General features: G+C 45.8%; 1 protein-coding gene and 2 long non-coding RNA genes across 18 annotated transcripts in view; 2 read left to right on the plus strand and 1 right to left on the minus strand.

Annotated features, from left to right (window-relative positions):
- The window catches only part of MAPKAP1 (MAPK associated protein 1), a 176,123-nt gene extending 174,294 nt beyond the window's left edge, over window positions 1–1,829 (plus strand). For 15 of the 16 annotated variants that reach the window (XR_014507212.1, XR_014507213.1, XR_014507214.1 and 12 more), the window contains one exon: window positions 1,113–1,829. Coding sequence is in view for 9 of the 16 variants with exons in the window: in XM_083423753.1 (XP_083279879.1) it covers window positions 1,113–1,238 (126 nt within the window). In the remaining 7 variants the exon portion in view is untranslated. The remainder of the gene's footprint in view (window positions 1–1,112) is intronic. The other variant, XR_014507218.1, reaches the window with a different exon arrangement.
- Window positions 1,533–12,303, minus strand: LOC310669796. Its single transcript, XR_014507398.1, has 2 exons — window positions 12,133–12,303; window positions 1,533–1,954 (listed from the first exon to the last, which is right to left on the minus strand). It is a non-coding gene; the product is annotated as an uncharacterized lncRNA (long non-coding RNA).
- Window positions 12,304–20,782: 8,479 nt separating this feature from the next.
- LOC310669175 lies at window positions 20,783–21,787 on the plus strand. The gene is made up of 2 exons (XR_014507061.1): window positions 20,783–20,949; window positions 21,686–21,787. It is a non-coding gene; the product is annotated as an uncharacterized lncRNA (long non-coding RNA).
- Window positions 21,788–27,034: the final 5,247 nt, after the last annotated feature.

Below are 27,034 nucleotides of genomic sequence, written 5' to 3' on the forward strand. Positions count from 1 at the left end.
AGAGCTGGCTTGCTAAATATCATTTAAAAATGCCTCCATCAAGAAACATGTGCCAAAACATCCTGGGCACATAAAAAACAACCAAGACCACAAACTTCGTAAGGAAAGAAGTGGCCTGGTAGAATAAAGTGCCCTTTATTGCAGACTATTTAATGGCTCGAGCTCAGTACAGCAGCACCTTGCTGAGGAATGTGTCCAAGTCAGTTCCATTGAAATAAATGCACCTAAATTAGCTATGCCAGCCAATTTAAGTGAGTATTCTGATTAGGACTTACACTGCATGCAACCCTGAGTAACAGTGTTTATCAGTCAAAGAGTGATCAGTGCCAGTTTTCTGGATAGAAACATAGGTAGCTGCCTTATACCAAGTCAGGCCATTGGTCCATCCATCTCACTATTGTCTACACTGACTGGCAGGGGATCTCTTGCATTTTGGGCACTCTCTACCTGTGGATTCCAGGAATTGAACCTGGGACTTCCGCATGCAAAGCAAACGCTCTACCACTGAGCTCTGTGCACTTCCCCCTAAGGATGTTAACATTAGGGAAGGAAGCCTGTAAACAAGAATTGTCTCTCTAAGAGGGCCTTGTAGGGGACAGAATGCTATAATCAGCTGGGCTGCTGGTTTTGGATTGAGATGGGGTGGTGGGAGAAGTCCGCTGAACAGCCTTCAACACCCTGCTGCCCTCCAGGTGATTTTGACCACAACTCTTACTAGCCCCAGCCAATACTCGGCTTCTGGTTTTTTGTGGGATGAGCAAATGTCAAAAGCCAATTCTTGGATGGATGGGTGGATACCTTCCCAGGGGTAAGTGGGTGATGTTTTTTAAGAGCTGAAATGTGTGTTAAGACTCTGCTACTTGAAACAGTAGCTCTCAGTCAGGGTTGGCATTTTCTTATAGCAAGCCACAAGCTTGCAAAAAACCATGGGAGGCCGAGATTAAATATATTTTTAAAAAATCCCTTCTAGGATAATCCTGCCTACTGTGAATGAAGCCCTGTTTGAAATCAGTGGGGCTTGTTTTCCAAGTAAGCCTGCTTAGGAGCAGGGCTTTCTCATGCTGCTGCCTTAAAAGTGAAACAGCTCTTCCTCTGTGTTTTTCCCCCAATAGGTGAACTATATCCTGGAATCCCGTGCCAGTACAACACGAGCAGATTACTTGGCTCAAAAGCAAAGAAAACTGAGTCGAAGGACCAGCTTCAGCTTCCAAAAGGAAAAGAAATCAGGGCAGCAGTGAAGTCTAGACTTGTCTGGAGTCCAGCTGCCCTGCTTGGGAATAAGTAGGAAACGCTCCCTCTGGGACAAGAGGGACTCATGAATTCTGGTGGCTAGTGGCCAGCCAGCATAGGAATTATTTTACAGGTATTATTTTACAGGTCGACATGACATATTTTACACAGCCGCTTTTGGCAATGGGCTTTGCCCTTTCATAGGAAAAGAAAAAAGAGCCATATCAGCCCCAAAGAGGACATAGTTGGGCTTTCAATGTCTCCCGCTGGGGCCAATAGAGGCCTCTATAGGCTTGACTTCCTGTTTGTTTGTTTGTTTGTCTGTTTGTTTGTCTGTTTGTTTGTTTGTCTGTCTGTTTTTGTAGAAATCTCCAAGGTACAGTTGCAAGGAAAGTGCCATAGGATCGCAAAAAAATAAAGTCCAGAGGTGAAAACCGAATGGCCCTTGTTTGTAGCCTACACACACACACAGGAGCGCACAGCTCACAGACAAACCCACAAAGACAAACGTATCGCTGCTGACATGATCAAATTTCCTAAAAACCAACAAACAGGACAAATGTATCCATTTTTGTTACTAATAAACAAATTGTACTCTTTTTCAATGTCTTAATTTCAGTGATTGATTCTTTCAGTGGTGTGGTCAAAGATGGAAAAGTCGGCTGGTCTTGTTATCCCAAATTCATTGTCTTCTGCTGTGAACCATGTAGTGTTTTTCTTTACTCTGAAACATACACACATACATATCCCAAATCATCCATTGCTCTGGACTTTTCGTGACAACAGAGGAGAAATTCAGTTGTTGCATGCATTTTTATTTATTTTGTAAAAACCTGCCTAATTGGCATTTCTCAAACCAATACATGAACCTAAAACACTACTATCCTTTGAAAATCGGAGGCAGCTCTCCAACCAATCAGTGTGTACAGAAATGCATGTATGAGAGGAAGGTGTGCGTTAAAAATAGGGGAAAATAGCATACAGAAATGTATTGCATTAAGTGAAACTGCTTCCAAAAAATGTGTATATTAGACAAAGAATACAGAAATTATTGGCAGAAATTTGCACTAAAATGTGGACGAATGTCCGTCCAGATTTTAGTAACAAAATTGCGAATCGCTTGCAGAAATGTGGAGAACTAACTGGATTTAAGATTGGAAAAACGGAGAGAGCCAAAATAGGTCGGTCAATTCGTTCTTAGAGCAGGGCCAGGGATGTGGTCAGCAGGGAGGGAGGGGTGTAGGACAAAGCACATATCTCTGATGGGCCAGATTCAGAGAAGAATGTAAGAACATAAGAAGAGTTTGCTGGACTAGAAGAGTGGCCCATCTAGTCCAGCATCACATTCTCACAGTGCCCAACCAGATGTTCCAGTGGGGAGGCAGCAGGCAGGATTAGACCACTCCTGTCTCCTCTTTTGTGGTTTACAGCAGCTTCTTTTCAGATGCATTGCTGCCTTGGGACGTAGAGGCAGAACACAGCCATCACAGCTAATAGGCATTACAAGCCCACTCCTCTATCTGTTAATTTGTGTAACTTTTTTAAAAAGGCCATCTAGGTTGTTGGCCATCACTGCCTCCTGTGGGAGTGAGTTCCATAGTTAAACTATGCACTGGATTAAACGCTTTGTCCTTGAAGAGATAGGGAGAGTATTGAGCTTTTTTATAGCACTTCAGATCACTTCCACTGCACCCCTGCATCTATCAGGTGGATAGACTGTCTCAGAGGGGAAGCCTGTTGTCCTTTCTGGATCTCACCTGCAACAGAATGACCTGATGAGAGTGCTGAAGTAGACAACCACTCAAAATGCCCAGAAAGGTCATTTTCAATGCTCAGCTATGTGTATATATATCTATATCTCCCTGCAGATAGAAAGCTAGCTCAGCAAAAGGTGGTGGTAGAACCTGTTTGTTTCAGGTGCCAAAATGCCATTTTGCAGGGAGTTTTGTGGGGTGGGGGAAAGTATTAAAAAGAGAAATCTCTCCGCCTACAATCTCAAGTGGTTTGGCCCATTCTACCACCTCATTCCACACCTGTCCTCCTACAGGTTTTCACTGATCCTTCATGCAACAGCCCTGTAGGCTAGTTCTGGTTTATTAACATGAAAACATTACAACGAAGGAGCTGAGGCTCAGAGGCTATTTGTGACCTACTAAGTCCATGGCTCAAGCCAAGTAATAAGGTATGATTTCACTTGTGGATCTCCCAACTCACACCTAACCAGCTCTGCCAGGAATGGTAAGTATGACACTGCAATCCCATTTCCCGATTGCTAGAAATCCAACTCATGCCCCTTCTGGCTTCTGAGATTTTCCCATTTATTTGTGGTATGCTCAGCAGTTTGGCAGTTCAGGTTTTGAGGGAGAATTCCAAGCTGCATGTGCAGGCACCAAAGTTCTGCTTCATGGTGAATAAGGTGGCACTGTGGTGACTTCTCATGGGATTTTTGACTACCCTTAGCTAACCTGCTGCTTTAAAGGCTGGTAGACAACCAATTGAGCTGTCGTGGCAGAACCCAGGACAGTCCTATAGAGGTTGTAGCTCCACTGCAGTGGGAACCCATCTAATCACTGGGAAGCCATTTTTTTCCTTTCCAGAGGCACCAAATTGCAAGGCTAGGCTGTTTCTTGGTTGTGAACTGGATTTGGCCTTTGGGTCACCCACTTCATGGTATATTGTGTGGCGGGAACTCCTTTCGCCGCCATGCACCTTCTTGGGAGGCCTGGAGAGAGTTCAGAGCACTTTCTCCCCAAGGAGTGAGATGCCCAGGCTCTCGAGCCCACCCTCTGGGAGAAACCAGAAGGAAGGAACCTCATTAAGGCAATGCTTGGGTGCAGCCCAGCCAAGATTAATGGGGGCAGTTATTCACAGAGACATGTCTGTAATGGAACCATGAATTTCCAGAGGAATCTGCCTCCCAGAGTTGTTGCTACATTTCAGGAGAGAGCTTCGGCTGAAATTAATGCTGCTTAAATCATCAGCTCGAGTGCCAAATGGCCTTCTTCATGGCCTCTGCCGCAACTGGGAGCCAGGCAAAAGGTTTTTACGATGCACCAAAAGAGGAGGAGGAGGGACTCTCTGGAGGGAGGCTATAAAGCAGTGGCGCTCAAAACTTCCTGCCATTAGAGATCCCTTCTGCACCCCCATACACACATACACATCGGCTTTGTTTGCTAAGAATCCTTAATGCCTCTGCTGTGGAACCTTTGCCCCTCCTCCTTGGCTCACTGCAGAAGATTCTGGGAATCTCCACTGGAGCACGTTCAGTTCAACAATGGATTGGGGGCAAGGAACACTGGGACTTGCCAATGGTCGCTGTGGACTGAGGCAGCATCCAAAAATGTATGGCACACCCACATGGTATCACGTGCCAGGGGAAGATAAAGATTTCAGTTAGGAGACTTTACCTCTCACCCAAATGCACTACAATGTCAAGAGTTGAAAGGTGACAGCTAGATTTCGATCTAGCATTAAAAGAGGAACAGAATGATTGCTTTCTTTTTCAACTTCCTAGACCATATAACCGCAGACAGATCTGAAGATGTGAGCAGTGTCTGGACAAAAATCAAGTAAAGCCCCAGCTGGAAGGACAAAGTGGTATAATCCCTTCAGCTACCTCAGGGCTCTACCACCTCAGTCTGATGCATATATAGGCCACCCTTCAGAATTAGCTCAGAGACTGATCTTCCCAGACTGGCTCCTCCTTTGGAGATGGGCAGAGAGTCAGTTGCCTGCAAATCGGGCGAATGAATGGTTAAAACAGGTCTCCTTGTCACGTTTTATTCTTGCTGCACACCTCTTGCTTTAAATGTAAAAATCTCAACAGGGTGATGTTGGCTATAAAAAGCCCTAAGCATGATTTGTGAACTCTCCCAGCCTTGGTAATCTCATCAGAGTAATGGGATTATATTTCAAATCGCCGTGGCCTGTTCATTACACATTTAAACTCCTTTTGACAGAGGAAAAGTTAAATAAAATGTGTGCGTCAACCGTGGTTGACTCTCCTGGCTCTCTCTCTTGATTAGGCAAACAGACGCTCAGCTCCAGAATGAAAAAATAATGCCCTCGTTTATTCACTTTTTCTGACAAGTCACAATAGATTTTTTTAACAGCAAATGAGGAGGGCCTCTCTCAGGTGTGCCGTGGGGAGAGGGGCCCAAGAGCATCACCCCAACAAAGTTAATGTCTCCTCCAGAAAGGTGTTTAGGAACAACCAGCATGAGTGATCACATCTGGGGAAGGTGTGGCTGATTCCACCTCTGGCTACTGCCAGCATTTCTCCTAGCAGCTTGGCAAGGAATTAAGGATTATTCCACCCCTGGCTTGCCCATTGTTGCTTTATTTAGCTGCCAATACTGAATTGCACTGGTCTCTTGCCTTTCTGCCAGAATAGATGTATGTCTAACCAAAGTTAGAGTCCTTTAGGATCAGGACAAAAGCCCTATCAAGTTCAGCACCTCCTTCTCCAAATGACTATAGAAAGCTCACAGGTAAGGCTGAGAAGGCAGTAGCTCTTTCCTACTGTTATTCCTCAGCAACTGGCATTCTGAGATATCCTGGGTCCTGACCTGAACCTAGAAACTCCATTAACTGTCATAGCTAACAGCTGTTGGTAAGTTCACTCCATGGGCATGCCTAACTCCTTTTTCATAAGGTCTTAAAAAGAGCTGCACTTGATCAGATCCAAGAGAGACTCAGTCTAACATTCTGTTTTCCATGGTGGCCAACCAGATACTTCTGGGAAGCTGACAAGCAGGACACGAGCAGAGCAGCCTTTCTTCAATTGTTCATCCTCAGCATATAGAACTCGGAGTTAGGCTGCCTTTGCACATGGACGTTCTCTTTAGCTATCATGTTTCATAACCCATCAGCTCAGCAAACCAGACTTTCCTGAACATATCCAGAATATTGCAGTCAGCTGCAATGTCTGGGCAGAAATCGTGGAAATGTCTGGGAAAATCAGGACCTATGGCAACCCTAGATTAATCTAATTCCCCCTTTAAGCTATTTAAATTTGTGACCACATATTGGGGTGGCAGAAGTATAAATGGAGTAGGAGCCTCATATCTAGTATGGGTTGGGAATTCTAAGTAAGAAAAAAACCTCAGTGCTGTTTTTTAGTCAGTGGTTAAAATCACTACAGCTTTCAAAGGTTCAGTCTGCCATCTTGATTCAAAAAGCCCTCTGACTGTAGCCAAACATAGATGAAAGACTACTCTTAGATTTCAGGAACCATCATGCTGAACTGGGTTATGATATCTTAAGAGGCATCCGAATGCATAGTGAACAAAGCTTTCCAAAATATATAGTAGTTCATGCATATATGAACAAACCTTTCCTTTTACTTGTCCTGAATCCATAGATAGTTTTTTTGACACTGTGGAAGAAGAATAAAATTATAAAGGAATTAACAAATTAAATAAAATTGAAATGTCTATGAGAAGGGCTGAGGAAGTGAAGGTTGAAATGTGAAGGTTGTGTTTGCAAGAGGAACCTTGAGATAAGGACAGAAGGACATGTGAGCAGGACCAGCTGCTATAACTGTTAAGGACAAAGGAAAGAGGGAAATATAAGAAGTTGGTATGCCTTACCCCAATGGAAGCTAGTAGAAGGAAATATTGCCAAATATGGACACAACTGCCCTTTGCTTCCCTTTGCATAGGAATGCTTATGCTCTTTTTCATATTTAGTGTGCTGCCCCCCCCCCAACTACTTGCTGGTTTAGGCTGTGTCACTCCAATCTTGCAATGCCTAAATAAATGTCCTGTTTTGCTGACAATTGGTGTCTGCCTTCAGTGGGCTGTTCCAGGCAGCTGGAACCCTAAAGCAACTACTCTATTCCAAACTTAAAAATGGAAAGCGTAATGCTGGTGGTCAACAAAAGAGTTTAAAGACAGTCTCAAGGCAAATCTAAAAAAAGTCATATAAACACCAACAACTGGGAAACACTGGCCTGCGAGCACTCCAGTTGGAGACCAGCCTTTACCAAAGGTGTCATGGGCTTTGAAGACACTCAAACTCAAGACGCAAAGGAGAAACATGCTAAGAGGAAGGCACGCTTGGCAAATCCGGACCGTGATCAACTCCCACCCAGTAACCCATGTCCCCACTGTGGAAGGACGTGTGGATCCAGAATTGGCCTCCACAGTCACTTACGGGCTCATTGTTAAAACCATGTTTTTGGAAAACCATCTTACTCAGCTCTGAGTGATCGCCAAAGAAGAAGAAGATTTCCCCAACAGTATCATGGCAGAGGGTGGGAAGAAAGGTCTCTCTATCTGTTTTCTCTATGCCATACATAGTGGGTTTTTAAAACAATTTTTTATTGCTTTTTAAGCAAATACAATAACAATAACCATGGAACATCCAGCAGTACATCTAATAGTGTTTGTTCTGTCCATTGACTTTAGACATTAATTCACACATTCAGTGTTCAAACCTATTACTTAACGTAACCTCTCCACTGAGAAAATGGAGCAGGTATAATAAGGACTTGATTTTGGTCATTAACATAGTTAAAGAAAGGGGTCCCTGTTCCTTGGAAGGTGTCTCTATTCGCTATGCCTTTAATTGCTCTCCTGTGTCTGGTGAGATGCTCAGACATTGCTATATCCCAGGTATTATTTTCCCATTTGTTCAGGGGTATTTCAATCTGGTTCTTCCATACATAGTTTTCTAAAATCATAGAACTGTAGAGTTTGGAATGGACCCCAAAGGTCATCTAGTCCAGCCCCCTGCTCACCTCTGAGGGTGGTCCTTAGTCTGGCAATGAGAGGACTATTCTGCAGCACCTCTCCTCTCCTCAGTAAGGCCCAGCTGGCTCCAACATTGTCATCATTAGAGCATCAGACTTTTTGGGCAGCACAAACAATTGGATATTATATTCTGGCTGTGTTTTTAATGCATTTGGGTATTTTTCTTCCTGTATTTTATGCTTCATGTGAATCATTTCAGGATTTTTTGTTGTGGAGAGCAAAGCCTTTCCTGGTGCACCACACCTAACACCTCCTACAAAAGAGGGTTTGTCCCTGAGGCAGACTGAAGGGTTCAAGCCTGGCTTGCCTTGCGGATGCTACTTCAGCATGGCCTGAGCCACAATGGACATTGTCAGCTATTAGACACCATTGCTTTTCCCAAGAGGGTGGACACAGAAGGGGGAAGCTGAGGACAGCAGAAAAAGAAATGAGCAGCCACTTAAAGCAGGAATCGCCAACATGGTGCCCTCAATATGTTATTGGATTCAAACTCTCATCAGCCGCATCCAGCATGACCAGTGGCCACAGATGTTGGGGGTTGCAGTCCCAAACAGCATTTGAGCTACTCACTTCTTAAAGATTATATTCAGATTGTGAACGTCTGAGAGAAGAGTATTCCCTGCTGAGAATCTCCGAATCTTGGAGAATTAGGGACAGGCAGTTTCTTGTTTTTCCAATCTTTAACTCCTGCACATTTCCACATCAGTCTCATTCATATTCCTCATGAATATGCGTCTCAGTGCAAATTTATCCTCATTTACAGATTTTTGAATGTAATCCTGGCTAAGATATATATTCTTGCAAAACAATTTCTCCCTAATACAATGTAGTGTTGTGTATTATTTTCACTAACACATGCATTTATCTGCACACTTTGCCCAAGTATGTGCATTTCCGTACACATTACTTGGCTGGAGAACTGTGCTTCAGTTTGCAAATTGTTTCAGAATGTATGAATTAGGTAGTTCTGTCTTTAAACGCCAGCTGAATCAGATGCCTCCCCCCATCCCTAAGGGGGAATTAGCTCTTATTTTCTAATCTGAGGATCTGTTTTAATGCAGGTCTGGGCAGCGGCCCTTGTACACACAGTGAACATAGGAAAAAGAATACAGTGCTATGGACACCTTTCCCCAGGGGGTGATTGACAGGGAACAATAAACACAGGTGGACTTCTGGACACAGAAAGCACCTTTCTGTTGCAAGCATCGGGGGGGAGGGGGCAGCCCATGGCTGCTGTTCTGGTAACGAGAGGTAGCAGTTCACTTGGGGTCTGTGACCACCAGAATGGCACCTTTCAGACAAGACAAGGTAGCAAGGCCTCCACCCCCAAGGAGCTGCATATGGCTTTTCTGTTCTGCTGTGGCAGCGGTTGCAACCAGTTCCAAAGCCAGCTTAATTAGCAGGTCCCCTGTGACAAGTTCCAGCGGTGCAAGCGGAAATCTGTCTGCTCCGAATTTTGCTAATTACCTGAGTAGGTTGTAATTCCAGCTACACACACACACACACACACACACACACACACACACACACCTCATCTCTCTCCACACACCCCACCCTGAGACAGGAGGGCAGCTGGAATTTCAACGTAGCACAGCAAAAGACTTCCCTGCTACCTTGCAAAAGCACCTGCCAATCCTTTTGAGTAGGTGAGGTGTGCTCTGCGTCACAATAGCTGAGGTGGTCACACCAAACAGGATGAGAAGCCAACCATCCTTTTGCAGGCAGTTTTTGCTTTTTTCTTCCTTTCTCCCCACCTCTCAGTCGTTCCCACTTCCTAGAGAGATTCAGCAAATTTGATTGCAATGCTCAGCGGATTCTCAGCAAATGCCCTTTGCAGACGTTTGTCCATTGAGGTGTCAGCATTGTAATGTCTGAAAACTCCTTCCGGGAGTTGGGGATGGGGAATCCCAGGAAAATGAGGCCTGGAGTCACACAAGCTTTTCAGCTCACAGTCAGTGTATCATTCATGCTGGTGTTCTGAACAGAGGGCAAGTGTAGTGCTTGGCTGCATAGTGTAAAAAGCTGTGGACTTTTTAGGAGTTGGTGGGCCCAAATTAAATACAATTTCCCACAAAAAAAAGTCTGGAATTCTTGAATTAACCTGGGCATGGTGATCCAGTGCTCTGGTTACCACCTGGCTGGATTATTGCCTTGCTTTAAATATGGGGCTGCCTTTGAAGACGGTTCAGGTGCTTTTTCCAATCATAAATACAGGCAACAGCTGTTTTGCACAGGGGTTGCATTCCTGTCCATCCCCCCCATGCATTGGTGGAGAATGTGTAGGCCTTGTTCCCCCCCCCCCTTTTCCAGCCAGTTCCAGGGTCAGTGTGATACATGTGTGTACAGTTGTGCAACAAATAGTCATGCCTTAAACAGCCACTACCTGTACAGCTCTCCACATTTCTACATTGGTTTGTGGCATTTTAAAAAAAAAAGTCCTCATGAAAATTCATCAGGCTTTTAGTGAACACTGGACACTACATCATCATCATCATCATTATTATTATTATTATTATTATTATTATTTCTATACTGACCTATACCCAAACCAGACCATTGGTGCAGCTAGCTCAGTATTGTCTATTCTGACTGGCAGCAGCTCTCCAGGCCCTGGTGATGCTGGGGATTGAACTTGGGACCTTCTGCATGCAAAGCAGGTGCTCTACTTCTGAGCTACATCCCCTCCACAGATTTCAGTGCATCTCAGTGCATAGGCTTCACTCTAGTGTATGTAGTTTTGTACACATTACTTGGCTGCAGAACTACATTGCAAAATTCAGAGAAGCGCAAAAGGATTTCTGTGTTTCAGTTCGGCAACATTGCTTCAGAGAATGTGAATGAGGTGGGTGACCCTTCAAATGTGAATTGAATTCATCTCCCTTCCCTACTTCTAAGTTGATGTGTAGAAGACTACACAGTTGGAGGTCCACTGGTCCCCTGCAGTTCATGGCCTGTCCCCCCCCCCCTCTGTCCTGGAATGATTAATAAATGCCAGGCCTACAGGATGTTTGGGGTCCTTTCTGTGCCGTGTCGTTCGGCCCAAACCTGTGCTGCTTCCACAGAGAGGAATTGGGGGGGGGGGCTCCATTAGGAAGCTGAAATGCCAGATAATTAGAAATACCCGAGCAAACTCCGTTATTGTCAAGAGGCTGCAGTCGTATACAGTAATGAAGCAATTATTAATGAGCGGCGGCAAGGTTGTCATTAATTTCAGCTTTTAAGGATCACAGACGAAGGCACGTTAAATGCTAAAATGCAGGCAGAGTGATGCAGTGATTTATAAACGGACCAGCAGCTGCAACTGAGCGAGGGTGCGCCCACTGCCATGTGGGGACCGCAGGAACATGCTGCTACTGGCATGGTGGGGAGAACTTAACCATCACTGGTTAGTTGCTAAAGGTGATGGGGTGTTGGGGAAGGGCCGTAACTCAGTGGCAGAGCATCTGCTTTGCATGAAGAAGACCCCCAATTCAGTTCCCAGCATCTCCTAATCAGAATCATGAGGATTGGAGCCTTGTTATTTTTAGATTAAGGAATTCAGCAGTAGAACATCTGCTTTGCATGCCGAAGGTCTCAGGTTCAATCCTCAACATCTCCTGTTCAGAATCATGGGGAACTGAGTCTTATTTTGTTTTTAGATGAAAAACAATAATTCAATGGTATGGTAGGAGGGGTGTCAACTTGGATACAATACTGGGGGGGGGGCAGGTAAGCCCCTCCTACATAATTGATCACATGACACAGCTCACAAACATGATTTAAATGGCAATGCCCATCAACTTTGGGGAGGCAGCCCCCTCAAATAGTTTATTGGTTGAACCAAAAGGACCTCGGCCTCTAGGAGCTGGCTCTTAAGAGCAGTAGAGCATCTGCTTTGCATGCAAGTCCCAGGCTCAGTCCCAAACAGCATTTCCAAGTAGGGCTGAGAGAGACACCATGACTGAAATCCTAGAGATTTGCTGCCAGCCAGTGTTGGCATTACTTAACTAGATGGATAGTGGTCTGACTCACTATGAGGGAGCTGTGTTCCAGATGGCCACAGGTTGACTTTGGATAGAATGTATAAAAAGAAGGACATTAAGGATCAACTCCATAATTCTGCTTCTCTAAAGTCCAGTAGGAATTCCTGAAGATTACTTACACTCACCTCATCCCCTCCTTCAACCCTTAAAGGTATACTCAGTCTGCATATGAGGATTCATCATCACTTCTCTATATAAGAGGTGGGGAACTTATGACCCTCCAGATGTTACTGGACTCCAGCTCCCATCAGCAGAGCCTCTTGGAGATCCAGAGAGACATGGGTCACTTCCATCTTTTGTGGAGGGTAGGACCCAAACCAATGGCTTCAAGGAACAAGAAAGTAGATTCTGACTAAACAATAGGAAGACCTTTCTGATGGTAAGAGCTCTTTGACAATAGAACAGACTTCCTCATTTTTAACCTTCTATTGGAAGCCGCCCAGAATGGCTGGGGAAACCCAACCAGATGGGTGGGGTAGAAATAAATTATTATTATTATTATTATTATTATTATTCCTCAGGAGAAGGTAGATTATCTTCCACTGGAGGTGCATAAGCAGAGGTTGGGTGGCTATCTGTCATGGATGCTTTAGTTGAGATCCCTGCACTACAGGGGTTTGGGCTAGATTCCAAGGTTCCTTCCAACTCTACAATTCTATGATTCTGTGCTTCTATTGCTGATTTGTTTGTGGGGACAGAAACAAAGGAATATACCTTATACCAAATCAAACCCTGACTCCATCTAGCTCCATAATGTCTGCACTGACTAGCAGCATCATTCCAGGGTTTCAGAGAGTGGATTCTCCTGGTCCTAAGTGGAGATGCACATACACTGATGGTGTTGCTGTCTAACAGCAAGAGGCAGTATTCCTCAATATCAGGAAAAATAGACCACATCGCACTTACTCTCATTTCACAGAAACCGCTTAGAAGGTACCTGCACATTTTGTTCCATAACTTTCTTTCTAGGAGGGCTAGAGATGGACTTCCTTTTTCAAAAGAAAGCTGGGGGGGCCTTTCCAAGGGGCAATAATGAAAGATTTATAGGTGTCAGGCTGGGAGCCTCTGCCATGCTGCATTTGCTCCTCCCGAAGGTGCCCCAGAATTCTTCATTCTTTTTTTACTGCTGCTAAGAATGCTGGCCTAGGTGGACAAAACAGCCTGACCTTCTGCAAGGAAGCTTCCAGTGTTCCTGTTTTATTTTTTGCAAGCTGTTCTCCCCTGCTTCTGTTCTGACACCACCCTTCTCCCACCTTCCAGTTATTATTATTTATAATGAATCAAATACGTTTTTAAGCTGCCTCTTTCCACACTTAGGCCTGCTCTTTTGCTGCCACTTTCACTTAATTAAGGAGGCTCTTTTGCCGTACAGAGAGAAAGTGTGTGTAAAGTGCCTCTCAGAAGGAGGGGGATGTACAGACATGAAGAGCTGCTGTCGGTCAGATCTCTACTTTCCAATTTATGGCCTCGGCACATTCATTTGGAAAATGGCCATGGCTTCCTGGTAGCTGAGTGCAGGGCTAATGCGAATGCCTTCAAATTAATAGTGGCTCACACCTTTCATTATTATGATTAAATGAAGCACTGGGGGGGGGGGGGAGGGTTGATGGATCTACTTGGGGGGGGGGACTTAAGAGCCTGGAAGACGCAGGATGTGTGTGCATTTTCATTTGGTTGTGTCGTGATGTCAACCTGAGATGGGGGAGAAATGGGTTTATCTATCAACCAGCTCCTGAAACAATATGGGGACCCAAGTACATCTCCTTTCCAAAAGGAAAGGAAAAGTGGAATAGAAATAAACTTGAACAGCTTTAAAATGGAGTGAGACAAATTCACAGAGGATAAGGCTATTAGCCACAATAGCAATATTACGTTCAGTATCAGTGGTACTCTGTGTTTGATTACCGGAGCATTCAAGCAGCGGAACGCTGTGGGGCTCCCGTTCCCTTTATGGGTTTCCCTAAAGTGTCTGGTCAGCCATTGTGAAAACAGGATAGGCCAGGGTTCCCAAAATACGATCTGTGGACCACCAGGGGCCCACAGAAGACCTTTGGATTTGTGGTCAGAGTCAGAAGATGGCACATCCATCAAATTAAACATTTGTACTGATTTTTAACTGTATTCTTATTGCTTCTTTTTATTGCTTTTATGGTACTGCAGTTTGAATTCTATGGAATTACAACTGCTACAGAAGGCAGGAACAATCGTTTGGTGGGCCACCAAGACGCTCAGCAAATTTCATGTGGTCTGTGGGTGGGGGGAGTTTGGGAGCCGCTGGAATAAGAATATGCAGGTCTCTTCTCTGATACAAAAGGCTTCTTCTTGCATTCGTATACATTTTTCTTCCAGACTGGAACTAGACTAGATGATCCTTGGGGTCCCTTCCAATTCTATGATTCTCTTTTAAAATACACACCTTGCTTTAAAGTGCAGGTGGGGAGAAGGCTCATCACCTCCTTGGCAACATTCCTGGGGCCACATGTGGGGGGCGGGAAAGAGACAAAAGCGGGCAGTGCAAGTTATGTAAATTCTAGCTTTTCACATCAGCCTCGTTTCTACACACAACCTTCACCATCCTCCCTACAGAAAAGCAAGAAGCTTGTTTGGAGTTCAAGGATGCATTCCACGGAGTGAGGGTGCAAGGCAGGGGCTGTGAGGATTATGGCCTGGGGAGAAGGGGGTGTGGCCTGCAGAGAGTTCTGAAGGTCAGGGAGTGGGACCCGAAGGACCACTTTTTGAAGTCCCCCCCCCCTTTTGCTTTACAACATGATCTGCTGTTTGAGCAAACTATTCACCGTCGTGATAGTTAAGATATTCACTATGTTGCTAAATACTCTATCTCAGGGGTCAGCAACCTTTTCCAGCCATGGGCCGGTCCACTGTCCCTCAGACCGTGTGGTGGGCCGGACTATATTTTGAAAAAAAATAATGAATGAATTCCTGTGCCCCACAAATAACCGAGAGATGCATTTTAAATAAAAGCACACATTCTACTCATGTGAAAACACCAGGCAGGCCCCACAGATAATCCAGAGATGCATTTTAAATAAAAGGACACATTCTACTCATGTAAAAACACGCTGATTCCCAGACCATCTGCAGCCCGGATTGAGAAGGCGATTGGGCCGCATCCGCTCCACGGACCTTAGGTTGCCTACCTCTGCTCTATCCCCAAGTTTCTTGAAAATCACACACACTGGGTTTTATTTGTCAACAGCTGGGAAAACACACAGGCCCAATCTAACACACACACAGAGAGAGAGAGAGAGAGCGCACAACTGTATCTCAGCCTTCATTGCTGCCACTCGCAAAGTTTAAATTTTGTTCTTTTTCCATGGCCCTCCACCCCTGGGCCTCTTGGCACGAACAGAAACATGTCCAGGAGCAAACTTTGGCCTTTTTGTGATAGCTGCTGCCATGGAACACAGGCTGTGACACATCGCATCAATGTTGTCATGTTTGGAGTGCCGTGACTTGATGGCAGAAGATGTGACAGAGCCCAGATGATGAGGGAGAAGCAGGAACGGGGAGGGGGGGCAGAGGGGGATATTCCAACATTTGCAGGCAAGGAGTGAGAAGCCATCCTCTGTTAGCGACACTTGTCAGCCTTAAATCTTTAAAAGGAGGGGGGCCATGAAGGATTGAGGGGTCCCCTACCAACATCTGACAGTTGCAAACAGGTACATCTGTTTGACTGTAGCTGGAAGAATTATCTCCAGAGGAAGAGGAGGAGGGAGATTAAGTATTACTGGTGTGGTTGTTTATCTTTTATCTTATTTACTATAGTGCCACTGGTGTGCATTTGCCCTTGACGCAACAGCATCTGCATATCTGCATATCTGGAATTGTTTTTAGATGTTTTCACGTGTTTAAATTGTTTTATTGTTTATTTGTTTGCCACCCTGGACTCCTTTGGGGGGAAGGGTGGGATACATCTTCCGCTACTACTGGAACTACTACAAATAACAGTCATTATATTGCTGTTGTTGTTGTTAAGAGTCTTAAGTGTATGTCTATTCAATTTGCTATGTGGTCACAACTGTCCCTGTTGAATCTACACTGAAATTGAACTTACAGGCTAAATTCAGACAAGGGATGATCTCTGCCTTCTAGGAACTTACAGTCTAAGGGTCAAACTACATGCTGTGTTAGGCACACTGTATTTTGTTTTATTATTTGTTAGAATGCCACTAGTGTACATTGAGCTTTACACATCAGCATGAACAGTCTTGTGCTCATTCAGATTGCTATTTAATCACTCGCCCAAGGGAACTTACAATCTAAACTGAGACGGGGGGCGGGCAGTCCCCTGTCTTAAAGCAAGTTACTGTCCAAATTGAGATAGGTGCTCGGGGAGCCCCATAGCCTTCCATAACTGCTTACACCCAGTCTTCAGAACAGTGACGATTGGGGTCAATGGACGACACTCAGGAAAATTTACAGCATGCTTTCCTTGTTCAGATCTGCATAGGGAGAGCAAGTAGTTATAACTGTTTCCATATATATCCTGCCCATCTTCCATATTTTTGCAAGGTAGATCAGAGCATGCTATGGATTTTAAGAAGCTGAGGTTGAGAGGCACCTACCCCAACAAACTCCCCAGGATCATGCCCGCTCAGTTGCCTCAGAGCCGTCTGCAGACACAGAAGGAACTGCGGGTTTGCAACATCAGCCACTGTGATTGCCAGGCAGTATCAAGGCTTGGAACTGACCCAGCTTGATATAAACAAGGTGCCTTTCAGCTGTTGTTTGACTACAACTCCCATCATCCAATCCCATGTTGGCTGGGACTGGTGGGAATTGTAGTCAAACAACATCTGGAACACAGCACCTTGGATTTTCCTGGAATAAGACCGACTGCACTTGGGGGTTCTTGTTTCTGCTCCAGAACAAGAGACTCTGGAGCACACATATCCTGGGTTTAGATTTGGGCACATCCTCCTCTTGATCTGGTGCCATCAGCCTGAGTCTCACAATCTCCTGGTGGGTGGTAAGCTGAAAGTGGGATTCCCCATATCCACATCCAAATCCTACCCACTGCAAATCCCCTGTGTATGCTAAGAATGGGAGGCATCTGAGGGAGATCAAGGTGGATCAGAATAATAAACAACAGAGGCCTTGCCTCCCTGCCAAGCTTTAAGAAGCTTCTTCAGCTGGGTGCTCAACACTCCTCTACCCCTCATGCTGAAAAGATGTTTCTCATGAACGTCCCTGCTCCATCTTTCTTTGTTTTCTTTAATGATTCCTGACATCTCGTCACCATATTGTAAAGTTCCTCCTCAGCAAAGGAGGAACAGATTGTCTCCCTGACAGCAAAGGGGGGAACGGGGGGGGGGGGGAGTAGAGAGGAGAGATGGAGATGGAGAGAAGCTATAGCATCTCCTAAAAGTATGCCTCTCTGTTTTCTGTCAGCTCCAGAGAAATTGTTTTCAACTTCCCTTTGCAAGAGATGAGGGCCTTTGTGGAGCAAACGCACCAGGATTTCCACAGCGTTCTTTTCTTTGACCCAAGTAACCACCGTTCAACCTCGAATCTCCACACCTCTTACAGAAAATAGGAATCTGCCTTATAGAGAGTCAGACCACTGATCCATCTAGGGTAGCAACCAAGTCAACTTGTTTCTTGGGCATTCATCCTGATTTTTGTACACACAGAGCTTGCGAGGCAGTTATACAACAGCCATTGTCTATTGAGTATTTGCTCTGATATATTTGCTGGAAGGTTATACGATGCCACAAAGAGCAATTGTTGTCCCACACAACTTGAATTCGCCAGAATGTATTTGAACCCCACCTCACAAACTACCAAGCAGTCTAGTTCCATATTGAGCTTTGTGATGTTCATAGGTGATTCATAGGTGGAAACTTTTGAACTTCCTGCCTGTTGACACCAGGTAGGTGCCTTCACTGTTCCTTTCTTTTGGCACCTGCTATAAACATTTCTGTTTAGGCAAATCAATCAGGATATGTAGAATGCTGACCTATGTTTTGATTTGTTCTTTCACTTATCGCTGATTTTAGGTGTGTTTTAAATATGTGTTTTTAACAGGGTTCCCCCCCCCCCACAAGTTTGCTGTTTTATTGTTATTGCAAACCACTTTGAGGTTGTTTTGTTTTGTTTTGTTTTTTTACAATCAAGCGGTATATAAATTTTATTAAATACAATAAAGAAATAAATACTGTCCACACAGATCAGCGGGATCTCTCCAGGGTTTCAGGCAGCGGGCATTCCCAGCCCTATCCAGAGCTGTTGAGATTTGAAGCTAGGACCTCCTGTGTCTACAATGCAGATGAAAAAAGGCTTCACAGTTACATAGTACGTACATGCATACATAAGCATAGTAATTCTAGGTAAACTTTGCTTAGATCATCCCCTAAATGTCCTTTTGTTTTGTTTGAGTTTCTGCCCTACAGATGCAAGTTTTGGAAAGGGTTCGGCGTTCTTGGAGGGAGAAGCCGATTTGCCCGAGCTGCTGGGCTAATATGCCTTTGTTCTGAAAACGGGCCAGAGAGGGACTCTGCTTTCCATACTTAGCTCGCCACCTCGAGGTCGTGGGAGGAAAAAGCAGCCAGAAATCCACCCACCTTCTGTGGAGCCCTGTGGAGTTGACGTTTTTTAGAATCGGAGGATTGACTTGGGAACTTATCGCCCTTTACTCCAAGGATGGGAGATAAATTCACTTTGCATTTAAAGACCAAACTCCTTAAGTTGCAGCTTCAAAAATGTGTTTTCATAAATGGGAATACAACTGCCCTTTAAAAGAGGCAGTTCTCCAGATTTTGCAGCGCAGTTCTCCAATCAAGTCATGGGTATAAATAGGCAGATCCTAATGTAACGTATGCATACGAATGCATTTTTAGTGAAAATAACAAATGCATTATATTAGGGGGGAATTGTTTGCATAAAATGTGTACCTTAGGCAAAATTGCATACAAAAATGTGTCTAATAGGAAACATTCACACTTAAATTCTGACAAATTTTCTTGAGGATTTAAAAAACAACAACAGCTCAAATTGCTATAGAAATATGGAATGGAAAAATAAAAATGTAGAGAAGTGAAACTGACCAATTTGTCCATCGATTGCAGGGAGTCAGAAATGCTTGCAGATAGATTGGGGTATATGCTATTCTCTGAATTGTTATCTGTTATTTGTTTTGCTATGCATTTTAGATAATACAAAATGAATGAAAATTATATCAAGAGGCACAGAAACTCTTGCTGATCTACTGAAAGCTACCCAGAGGTTGAACAAGAGATCCTGATCTTCCTCCTCCTCATCAGCCCAATTAAGTAATTCTTCCCACTTCTCTTGCAACCAATCCGTCTCTTCTTGGATGGCCTTGCTCCCAACCATGACCTGTCTTGCGTGGACTGTCAGCTGGAACAACAGACTCTTTCTCTCCACAACTCAGGGTGAGTAGCAGCTGTTTTCCATACCAACTGTGGACATCAGATGTTGGGTCCCTCGGGCTATAGGGTGACCTGGTTGCAGATGGAAAGGGAAAGAGCAAGATCTGTTGGAAGGGCTGCCGAAACTCTCTTAAGACGGCAGCATCTGTCTCCCTCGTATAAGCCAGTAAATATACAGAACTTGGAGGTGGAAGGGTCTTCACAGTGTGAAACAAGACACTTACTTGTCCCAATTGGAAAAGGAGCTTTCCTGGTTATAGGGGAAAACATGAAATAGGGGGTGGAGCTTTTTCAGCCCAAGGGCTGCATTCTCTCCAATCATCTGGAGGTCACATGCCAGTGGTAGGTGGGGCCAGCCAGAAGCAAAAGTGGGCAAAGGAATGAATGTGATACTTACTTTTGTATGGCAAGCTATGGTCTTCCCAGTGGCGTAGCGTGGGGGGTGCAGGGGGGGCCGGCCGCACCAAGCGCAACATCTGGGGGGGGCGCTTGCACTTGCAGCTCTCTGCCCCCTGCTAAAATCCACGGGTTAGGGGGCGCAAATTACTTGCCTTGCCCCGGGTGCTGACAAGCCACGCTACGCCACTAGGTCTTCCTAATCCTCTTTTAAAGCCATCTGAGCCATCCATCACTATACCTTTTGGGAGTGAGTTCCACAGTTCAACCATTAATAACATAATTAGAGCCTGCTGGATCAGGCCGATGGCCCATCTAGTACAGCATCCTATTCTCACAGTGGTCAACCAAATGCCTGCGGGAAGCCTGCAAACAGGATCTGAGCACAAGAGTAACTCTCCCCTCCTGTAGCTTCAAATAAGTGTTATTCAGAAGCATTACTGCCCGTGGGCATAGCAAATTGGGGGCAGGAAGGGGCAGCTGCCCCCCATCAATAAAAATACATAGCAAACTGAGGTTCTGGCCCCCTAACAAAAGACCTACTCTCCGCCCCAAAAACTCCTGGCCACACCCATTTTACTGCCTCCAACGGTGGTGGCAGAGTGCAGCCATTTTGGCTAGTAACCATTGACCATCTATTAGATTCATGGCTATGCTGTTTCTCCATGGGTGGAGGCAGTATGTCTCTGAATTTCAGTTGCTGGGAACCTCAAGTGGGGAGAGTGCTGCTGTGCCCAGGTCTTGCTTGTGGGCTTCTCATACACATCTGACTGCCCCCTGTGATGGACCACAAGATGGACCACGGGCCTGATTGAGCTGGGCTCTTACTATGTCCTTAGATTCTTTTGTTCACCTCCAGTGAGCCAATGAGAAGTGTTCTCACCCTTTGTGCTGACTGGAACCAATCAGAGCGAAAGGAGGTGAGTCAGCCATGGAGGATTGGCTCCTAGGGTCACTCTGGAGGTGTTCAGGAAGAACACCAAGGAGTTCTTGTTCTGTCTCCTCCAAAGCTAAGCATTCAGGAATCCAATCAACTCTCAGCTTATGCAAGGTTTACATTCTGGGGGCAGCACATATCCAGAATCACATAGAGTCAAAACACACTCTCCCTGCATCTCCAAATGCTCTTCCAAGGTGAGTGCAATGGCGGGTAGGATTGCCAACATTTCTCTCCCTAGGACCCTGCTCTGCATTACTGAAGAGAACTGGAGGCTAACAACAACAGAAGAAGAACTTCTGTTTCTTACAGGCCCCCATTTTTCTTATTTGGCAGAGAGCCTTCAAAACTCTAAACGGGCTGGACCAGGGTGAAGTGACTGTTTTGCCTGGTTCTTAAATCCTCACACAACCTAACAGCCTGCTTTTTTACTCTAGCCGGTCCTGGAGAAAGCGGCAGGAGGAAAGGAAAGAGAGAGTGGGATAAGGGGCAATACTTAAAGGGTACTATTACAACCACACACAAACACAAACAAAGCTCCCCATGCTGTTCAGAGCCGTAATTGGATTAGATCTTTATTAGTTTGTCCCTTTTGGAGGGAGTAGTTGTTGGGGGTTTGTTTTTAAACCAAACCTGGGGGGTTACATAGTGCTAATCAGGAAGGGCAGGAGTTGCCTTCTGCTACCCAGCAGGGAAGGAGCCCATTTCAATTGAGAGATTTAACTTTTACTGGCAGATAATAATGTTTCACAACGAGAAGAACAGGGAGGGAAACTGTCAGCGTGTCAAGCACGGAAGGCTACCTTCCGTTGTGTGTGTGTGTGTGTGTGGTTGTGTTTAATGTGTTTCATCCAGGAACGACTGATCAATTTTTTTTATTTTAAAAATGCATGGCAGTAATTTCTCCTGCTCTGAATTCTGTCTTTGCCTTAGATCTGGTTGGTGGCATGTGAACCTCCCTCCAGCTCTCTATGACAATTCAAGGAGAGTTTTCAGGACTTGAGTTGCCGGATTGAAGCATTTTGCAAGACAACATCTGTTGTTGTTTAGTCGTGTCCGACTCTTTGTGACCCCATGGACCAGAGCACACCAGGCCCTCCTATCTTCCACTTCCTCCCACAGTTTGGTCAAACTCATGCTGGTAGCTTCTGAAAGACCTCAAGGAGCAGAATTGTGTGTGTGTGAACCTGTGAAGTTCACTTTTTGTACCAAAGGCTACTTTATACAGATACTGACACACCCATCTCCATCCGGACAAACAAGAGGCATTATCAGAGCTCAAGGACACATTCCAGCCAGGTAAACACACTGAAGGAAGGTGCAAAGCAGGCCTAGTGAGGGGCGTAGCCTAGGGAGAGGGTGTGTGGCCTGAAGACAGTTCTGAGGGCCAGACAGGGAGACCTGGAGGGCCACATTTGGCCCCTGTGCCTGAAGCTCCCTCTCCCTGCCTTAACGTATTTCCATTTAGGCTGCCTGGCCCTCTGCTATTGACTTCAAGATTACATCTTAGCTCTGACTGTTCCACATGGCAGCAGCAAAATATATCAGTTCATGGCCGGAGCCCATCTCTGAAAAGGAGACAGCAATTAAGCACCCAGAGTGTCAGCGAGCCTTCCCTATCCTGGTGCCCTCTTGCTGGCTTGGACTACAACTCCCATCAACCCTGGCCAGCAGCTGATAGGAGTTGTAGTCCAAATAAGCTGGAGGGCAGCAAGTTGGGAAAAGTTTATGAAATCCTAGCAAATAAGACAGGGTATGACATTAATTTTTGTGGTCCTTCCCCAAGCCCAGGAGTAAAGTAATGGCACTTCACAGCCTCTGGAGGGTTAGAGTGTGGTACAGTGGTTAGAGTGTTGGACTAAGTGAAATAGAGTCGAGAGTGGATTTCATTCTCTTTATTCAGCTCATGGTGGTGAGGAGGAATGAAAGTTCCCCCAGAATGTCTGCTTTATATACATTATTTACACAATGGACCCCATGTGATTGGCTAATCCTGTAGGCCAATCATGTTGCGGATTCACTTCCACCTGGAGCTGGATTGGGTGGCTCCTGTGGACCAATCAGACTGCCGCATTCTGAATCCTATTGTTCTAGGACCAATCAGACTGCTGCACTCTGAATCCTATTGTTCTAGGACCAATCAGACTGCTGCCTTTTGGATCCTATTCAACTCAGTACATAACACTAAGTAAGACCTGGGAGACAAGAGTTCAAATCCCAACTCAGCCATGAAGCTTACTGGGTAACCTCAAGCTAGTCACTCACTCTCACCTTAGCCTACTTCACAGGGTTATTGTGAGGATAAATCTGGGGAGAAAGAGAAAACATTGTACACCACCTGGAGCTCCTTAGAGGAAAGCTGGAGTATTAATGTAAAAATATATAAAATAAACAATGAAAGACCTCTGACCTACCCCACAACACACTCACCTTTGCCAGATCTGTGTCTTTTCCCAGCACATGCAGACTAATCTGCTGATCTATAGCAAGCGTTTAAGGGAAGTGCTTGACGTTTTAATGCCTATTTAAAAGGGAACATTAGATTCTAAACCCAGATTTACATGGAAATATGTAAATACATGCACACACACACACACACGCACATGCACACACACGCTTCAGAACTCAAGGGACCTACTTTTCCTAGAGAATGTATACAGACACTATTCTAGCATTTTCAAACAGAATTAGAGTTGAAATACTTCTTGTATATTCATGTCGAGCTAATGCATAAAGATGTAAAAACAGCCCCAGGCGTTTATGTAGATGATGTGGGAATTGCATCCGCCAAATTGTGCATCTCTTAGAAAGGGAAATTTGGGAGTTTGCAAAAGAACATACCCTCCAACATTCTTCGGCTGAAAATGAGGACGCGTGTCTTTAGGTGTGCGCTGCCATGTAAGTCAGCTGGCTGCCTCCCCTGCTGCCCCAGCCCAGCAGCTACTCTCTCCCTTACCTCCTCCCCTCACTGCCTCCACCTGTGCTGCACCTCATGCTGCCATCACAGCAGCAGCGGCTTTGGCGGCAGCAGAGAGGGGCTGGCAAGAGCGTTGTGTGCATCTGCCACCTCTGCTCCAGGGGGAACTGCCTCCCCTGCGCACAAGGGTCCTGCTTCATGAGGGTTCCACTCTAAGTGCAAGCACTGGCTGTAACTCTGGCTGCAAACACCAGCTCCTCCCCTCCTCCCTGTGCTTGGCAGCAGCAGCGCTAGAACACTGAAACAGGACATTCTGGGGTCAAATCAGAAGCCTGGATGGACTCTGTCATTTCAGGATGTGCTGGGAAAATTGTGTGTGTGTGTGTGTGTGTGTGTGTGTGTGTAAGATAGAGAAATAATTTTGATGTGACAGTGACATTGTGAAACTTTACAGTGAGTCAGCAAGTCTGGCACACCCAAAGTACCATAGCTTGGTGGTGCTTAGCATGCAGAGTGTCCCAGGTCCAGCCCTGGCATCTGGAAGCAGGCCCTGTGAAGGCCACTCTCTCAAACTGCTTAGGTAAAGGGACCCCTGACCATTAGGTCCAGTCGTGGCCGACTCTGGGATTGCGGCGCCCATTTCGCTTTATTAGCCAAGGGAGCCGGCGTACAGCTTCCGGGTCATGTGGCCAGCATGACTAAGCCGCTTCTGGCGAACCAGAGCAGTGCATGGAAACACCGTTTAACTTCCCGCCGGAGCAGTACCTATTTATCTACTTGCACTTTGAGCAGGGACCAAGCAATGGGAGCTCACCCCGTCACGGGGATTTGAACCGCCAACCTTCTGATCGGCAAGCCCTGTGGTTTAGACCACAGCGCCACTCGCATAGCATTCACTTAAAGAACATTTAAATCACTCCTTTCCCCACCCCACCTCCAAAGAATCTTGGGCACTGCAATTTACCCCGATCTGAGCTGCAGTTCTCAGCATCCTTAACCCGCTCCAGTACCCAGGGTTATTTGAGAGAGATAAACCTGAATGCTGGATTAGGTTTAGCAAGGTTCAGCAAGAGGCAGAGGTGGCCACCAACCTAAAGGTCCAGTCGTGGCCGACTCTGGTGTTGCAGCGCTCATCTCGCTTTACTGGCCGAAGGAGCCGGCGTACAGCTTCCGGGTCATGTGGCCGGCATGACTAAGCCGATTCTGGCGAACCAGAGCAGCGCACGGAAACGGCGTTTACCTTCCCACTGGAGCGGTACCTATTTATCTACTTGCACTTTGACATGCTTTTGAACTGCTAGGTTGGTGAACCACCAACCTTCTGATCGGCAAGTCCTAGGCTCTGTGGTTTAACCCACAGTGCCACCCATGTCCCTGGCCACCAACCTAGATGGCTTTGAAAGAGGATTAGACACATTTATGGAGGAGAGGGCTATAGATGGGGGCAATCCATGACTCTGCCTCCACAGCTGGAGGCAGGAATGCTTCCCGTTGATGGAAACCACAGGAGGGGAGAGCGCTCTTGTGCTCAGGTCCTGCTTGTGGGTTTCCTACAGGCATCTGGTTGGTCACAGTGAGAACGGGGTGCTGGACTAGATGGGACATTGGCCTGATCCAACAGTGCTCTTCTTATGTTCACATGTGGTTAAATTTTATTTTATTTTATGTAGTTTCCATGCTTTGGGATGAGACTAGTAAAAGAGCCCTGGATCTGAAAAAGTGGGAGCCTTGAGCGTTTGCATAATGCGTAACTTACAAACAGCCTGAGTATGGCTCATAATGTGGGACTGGTGAGCACAACATCACCTGTGAGCATGGCTGAAAAATCTGCTTAACACCCTGGAGAGCTGCTACCAGTCAGTGTAAACAATACAGAACTAGCCGGACCAATGGACTGATTTAGTAGAAGGCTGTTCCCTGTGTTCCTACCCTCTTATGTTCTGTGGCCCAATGAAGCTGAAGTCTGTGCTCTGCAGTTTTTGTCAAATAGGGAACAAGAAACCACAGTCATCCAGGGCTTTTTGGTGGAACTTTATTTCATATGCACAAAATAAATTAATATATTTTGCATGTGCAGTCCTACATGTCAGAAACAGCTAAGAATATCTGGGTGTCGTAAGGCTTGTCTTTATCTTTGTTTCATTGCGGGCCGACTTTCTCTTTTAGGAGCCTAGGAAGCTGCCTTATGCAGAGTCAGCCCGTGAGTCCATCTAGCTCAGCCCTGTCTACACTGAATCCAGGGATTCTGGCAAGGTTCTCTCCCACCTCTCCCTGGGGATGCCCTTGGTAAGATCTCGACCTCACGCCATTCCATCTTGGGGTTAAAATTTGTACTCTTTGCTCCATCAGTTGTATATATCGCTTTTCTCATTATTGCATGATTTGAAGTATAATTATTATTATTATTATTATTATTATTATTATTATTTCACTGTCAACGTCTTCCCCTCACCTCCAGCCCTGCCTCTTCCCCCCAGCCAGCTCAGGATGCAAATTTCCAATGCCATTACGAGGCCAAGAGTTTAAGAGGCAAGTGCTCTCTAGATGGGTCCAGGCCATTGCTGAGAACCGACAGCCGGTGTTATGGCTTGTACGGTACCATTTACAGGGCAGCTAAGCAGCTTGGTGATTGCCTTGGAGCCGGGGACACGAGCAGGTTGAACAAGCCGGCACGGCTGGGTTTTTATGGCGATGTGTCTGCCGGGGACGGCGCTTTGTGCGAGAAACAGACAGTGGCTTCATTAGAGTCCGTTTTCGGCTGGCTCAGGCTGCTGGCCTGGAAGCGATGGACGGGAGCCAAGGGTAGTTATGCAAGAGAGGGCTGGCAGCATCCTGATGCCTGCAGATAGGTCCTTTGGTCGTTGCATGCGTGCCTCTTGCAGGATGCAAGAGCATAGGAACCTAGAGCATAGGAGCGCTGTCACTGAGCTATGGTGTTCCTTGTTTAGAACAAAGTAAGATTCCAGTCCTCATGCTTCTAAAACACTGCCTTATACCAAGCCAGACCATTGGTCCATCTAGTTCAGCACCGTCTAACCTGATTGGCTCTCCAGGGTTTCAGGAAGGAGACATTCAGAGCCCTACGTGGGGATGCTGGGTGTTGAATCTGGGGGCTTCCTCATGAAGAGCATGTGCTGAGCCTGTCAGCAATGGCCGTTCCCCTAGAGATAAAGTAAGATTTTAGTCCTCACTGCCCTGAATAAAGAGCTGGTTTTAAATAGGAATCTGGGAAGCTTATCCAGAGTCACACCCTTGCTCCATCTGCTTCAGTGTTGTCCACACAGGCTGGCAGCAGCTCTCTAGGGTTTCAGGCAGGGAGCCTTGCCCAACCCTACCTGGAGATGCCAGGGACTGAGGCTGGGACC

This window comes from Podarcis tiliguerta, assembly GCF_965153285.1.
Source record: "Podarcis tiliguerta genome assembly, chromosome: Z".
Classification (NCBI taxonomy): domain Eukaryota; kingdom Metazoa; phylum Chordata; class Lepidosauria; order Squamata; family Lacertidae; genus Podarcis; species Podarcis tiliguerta.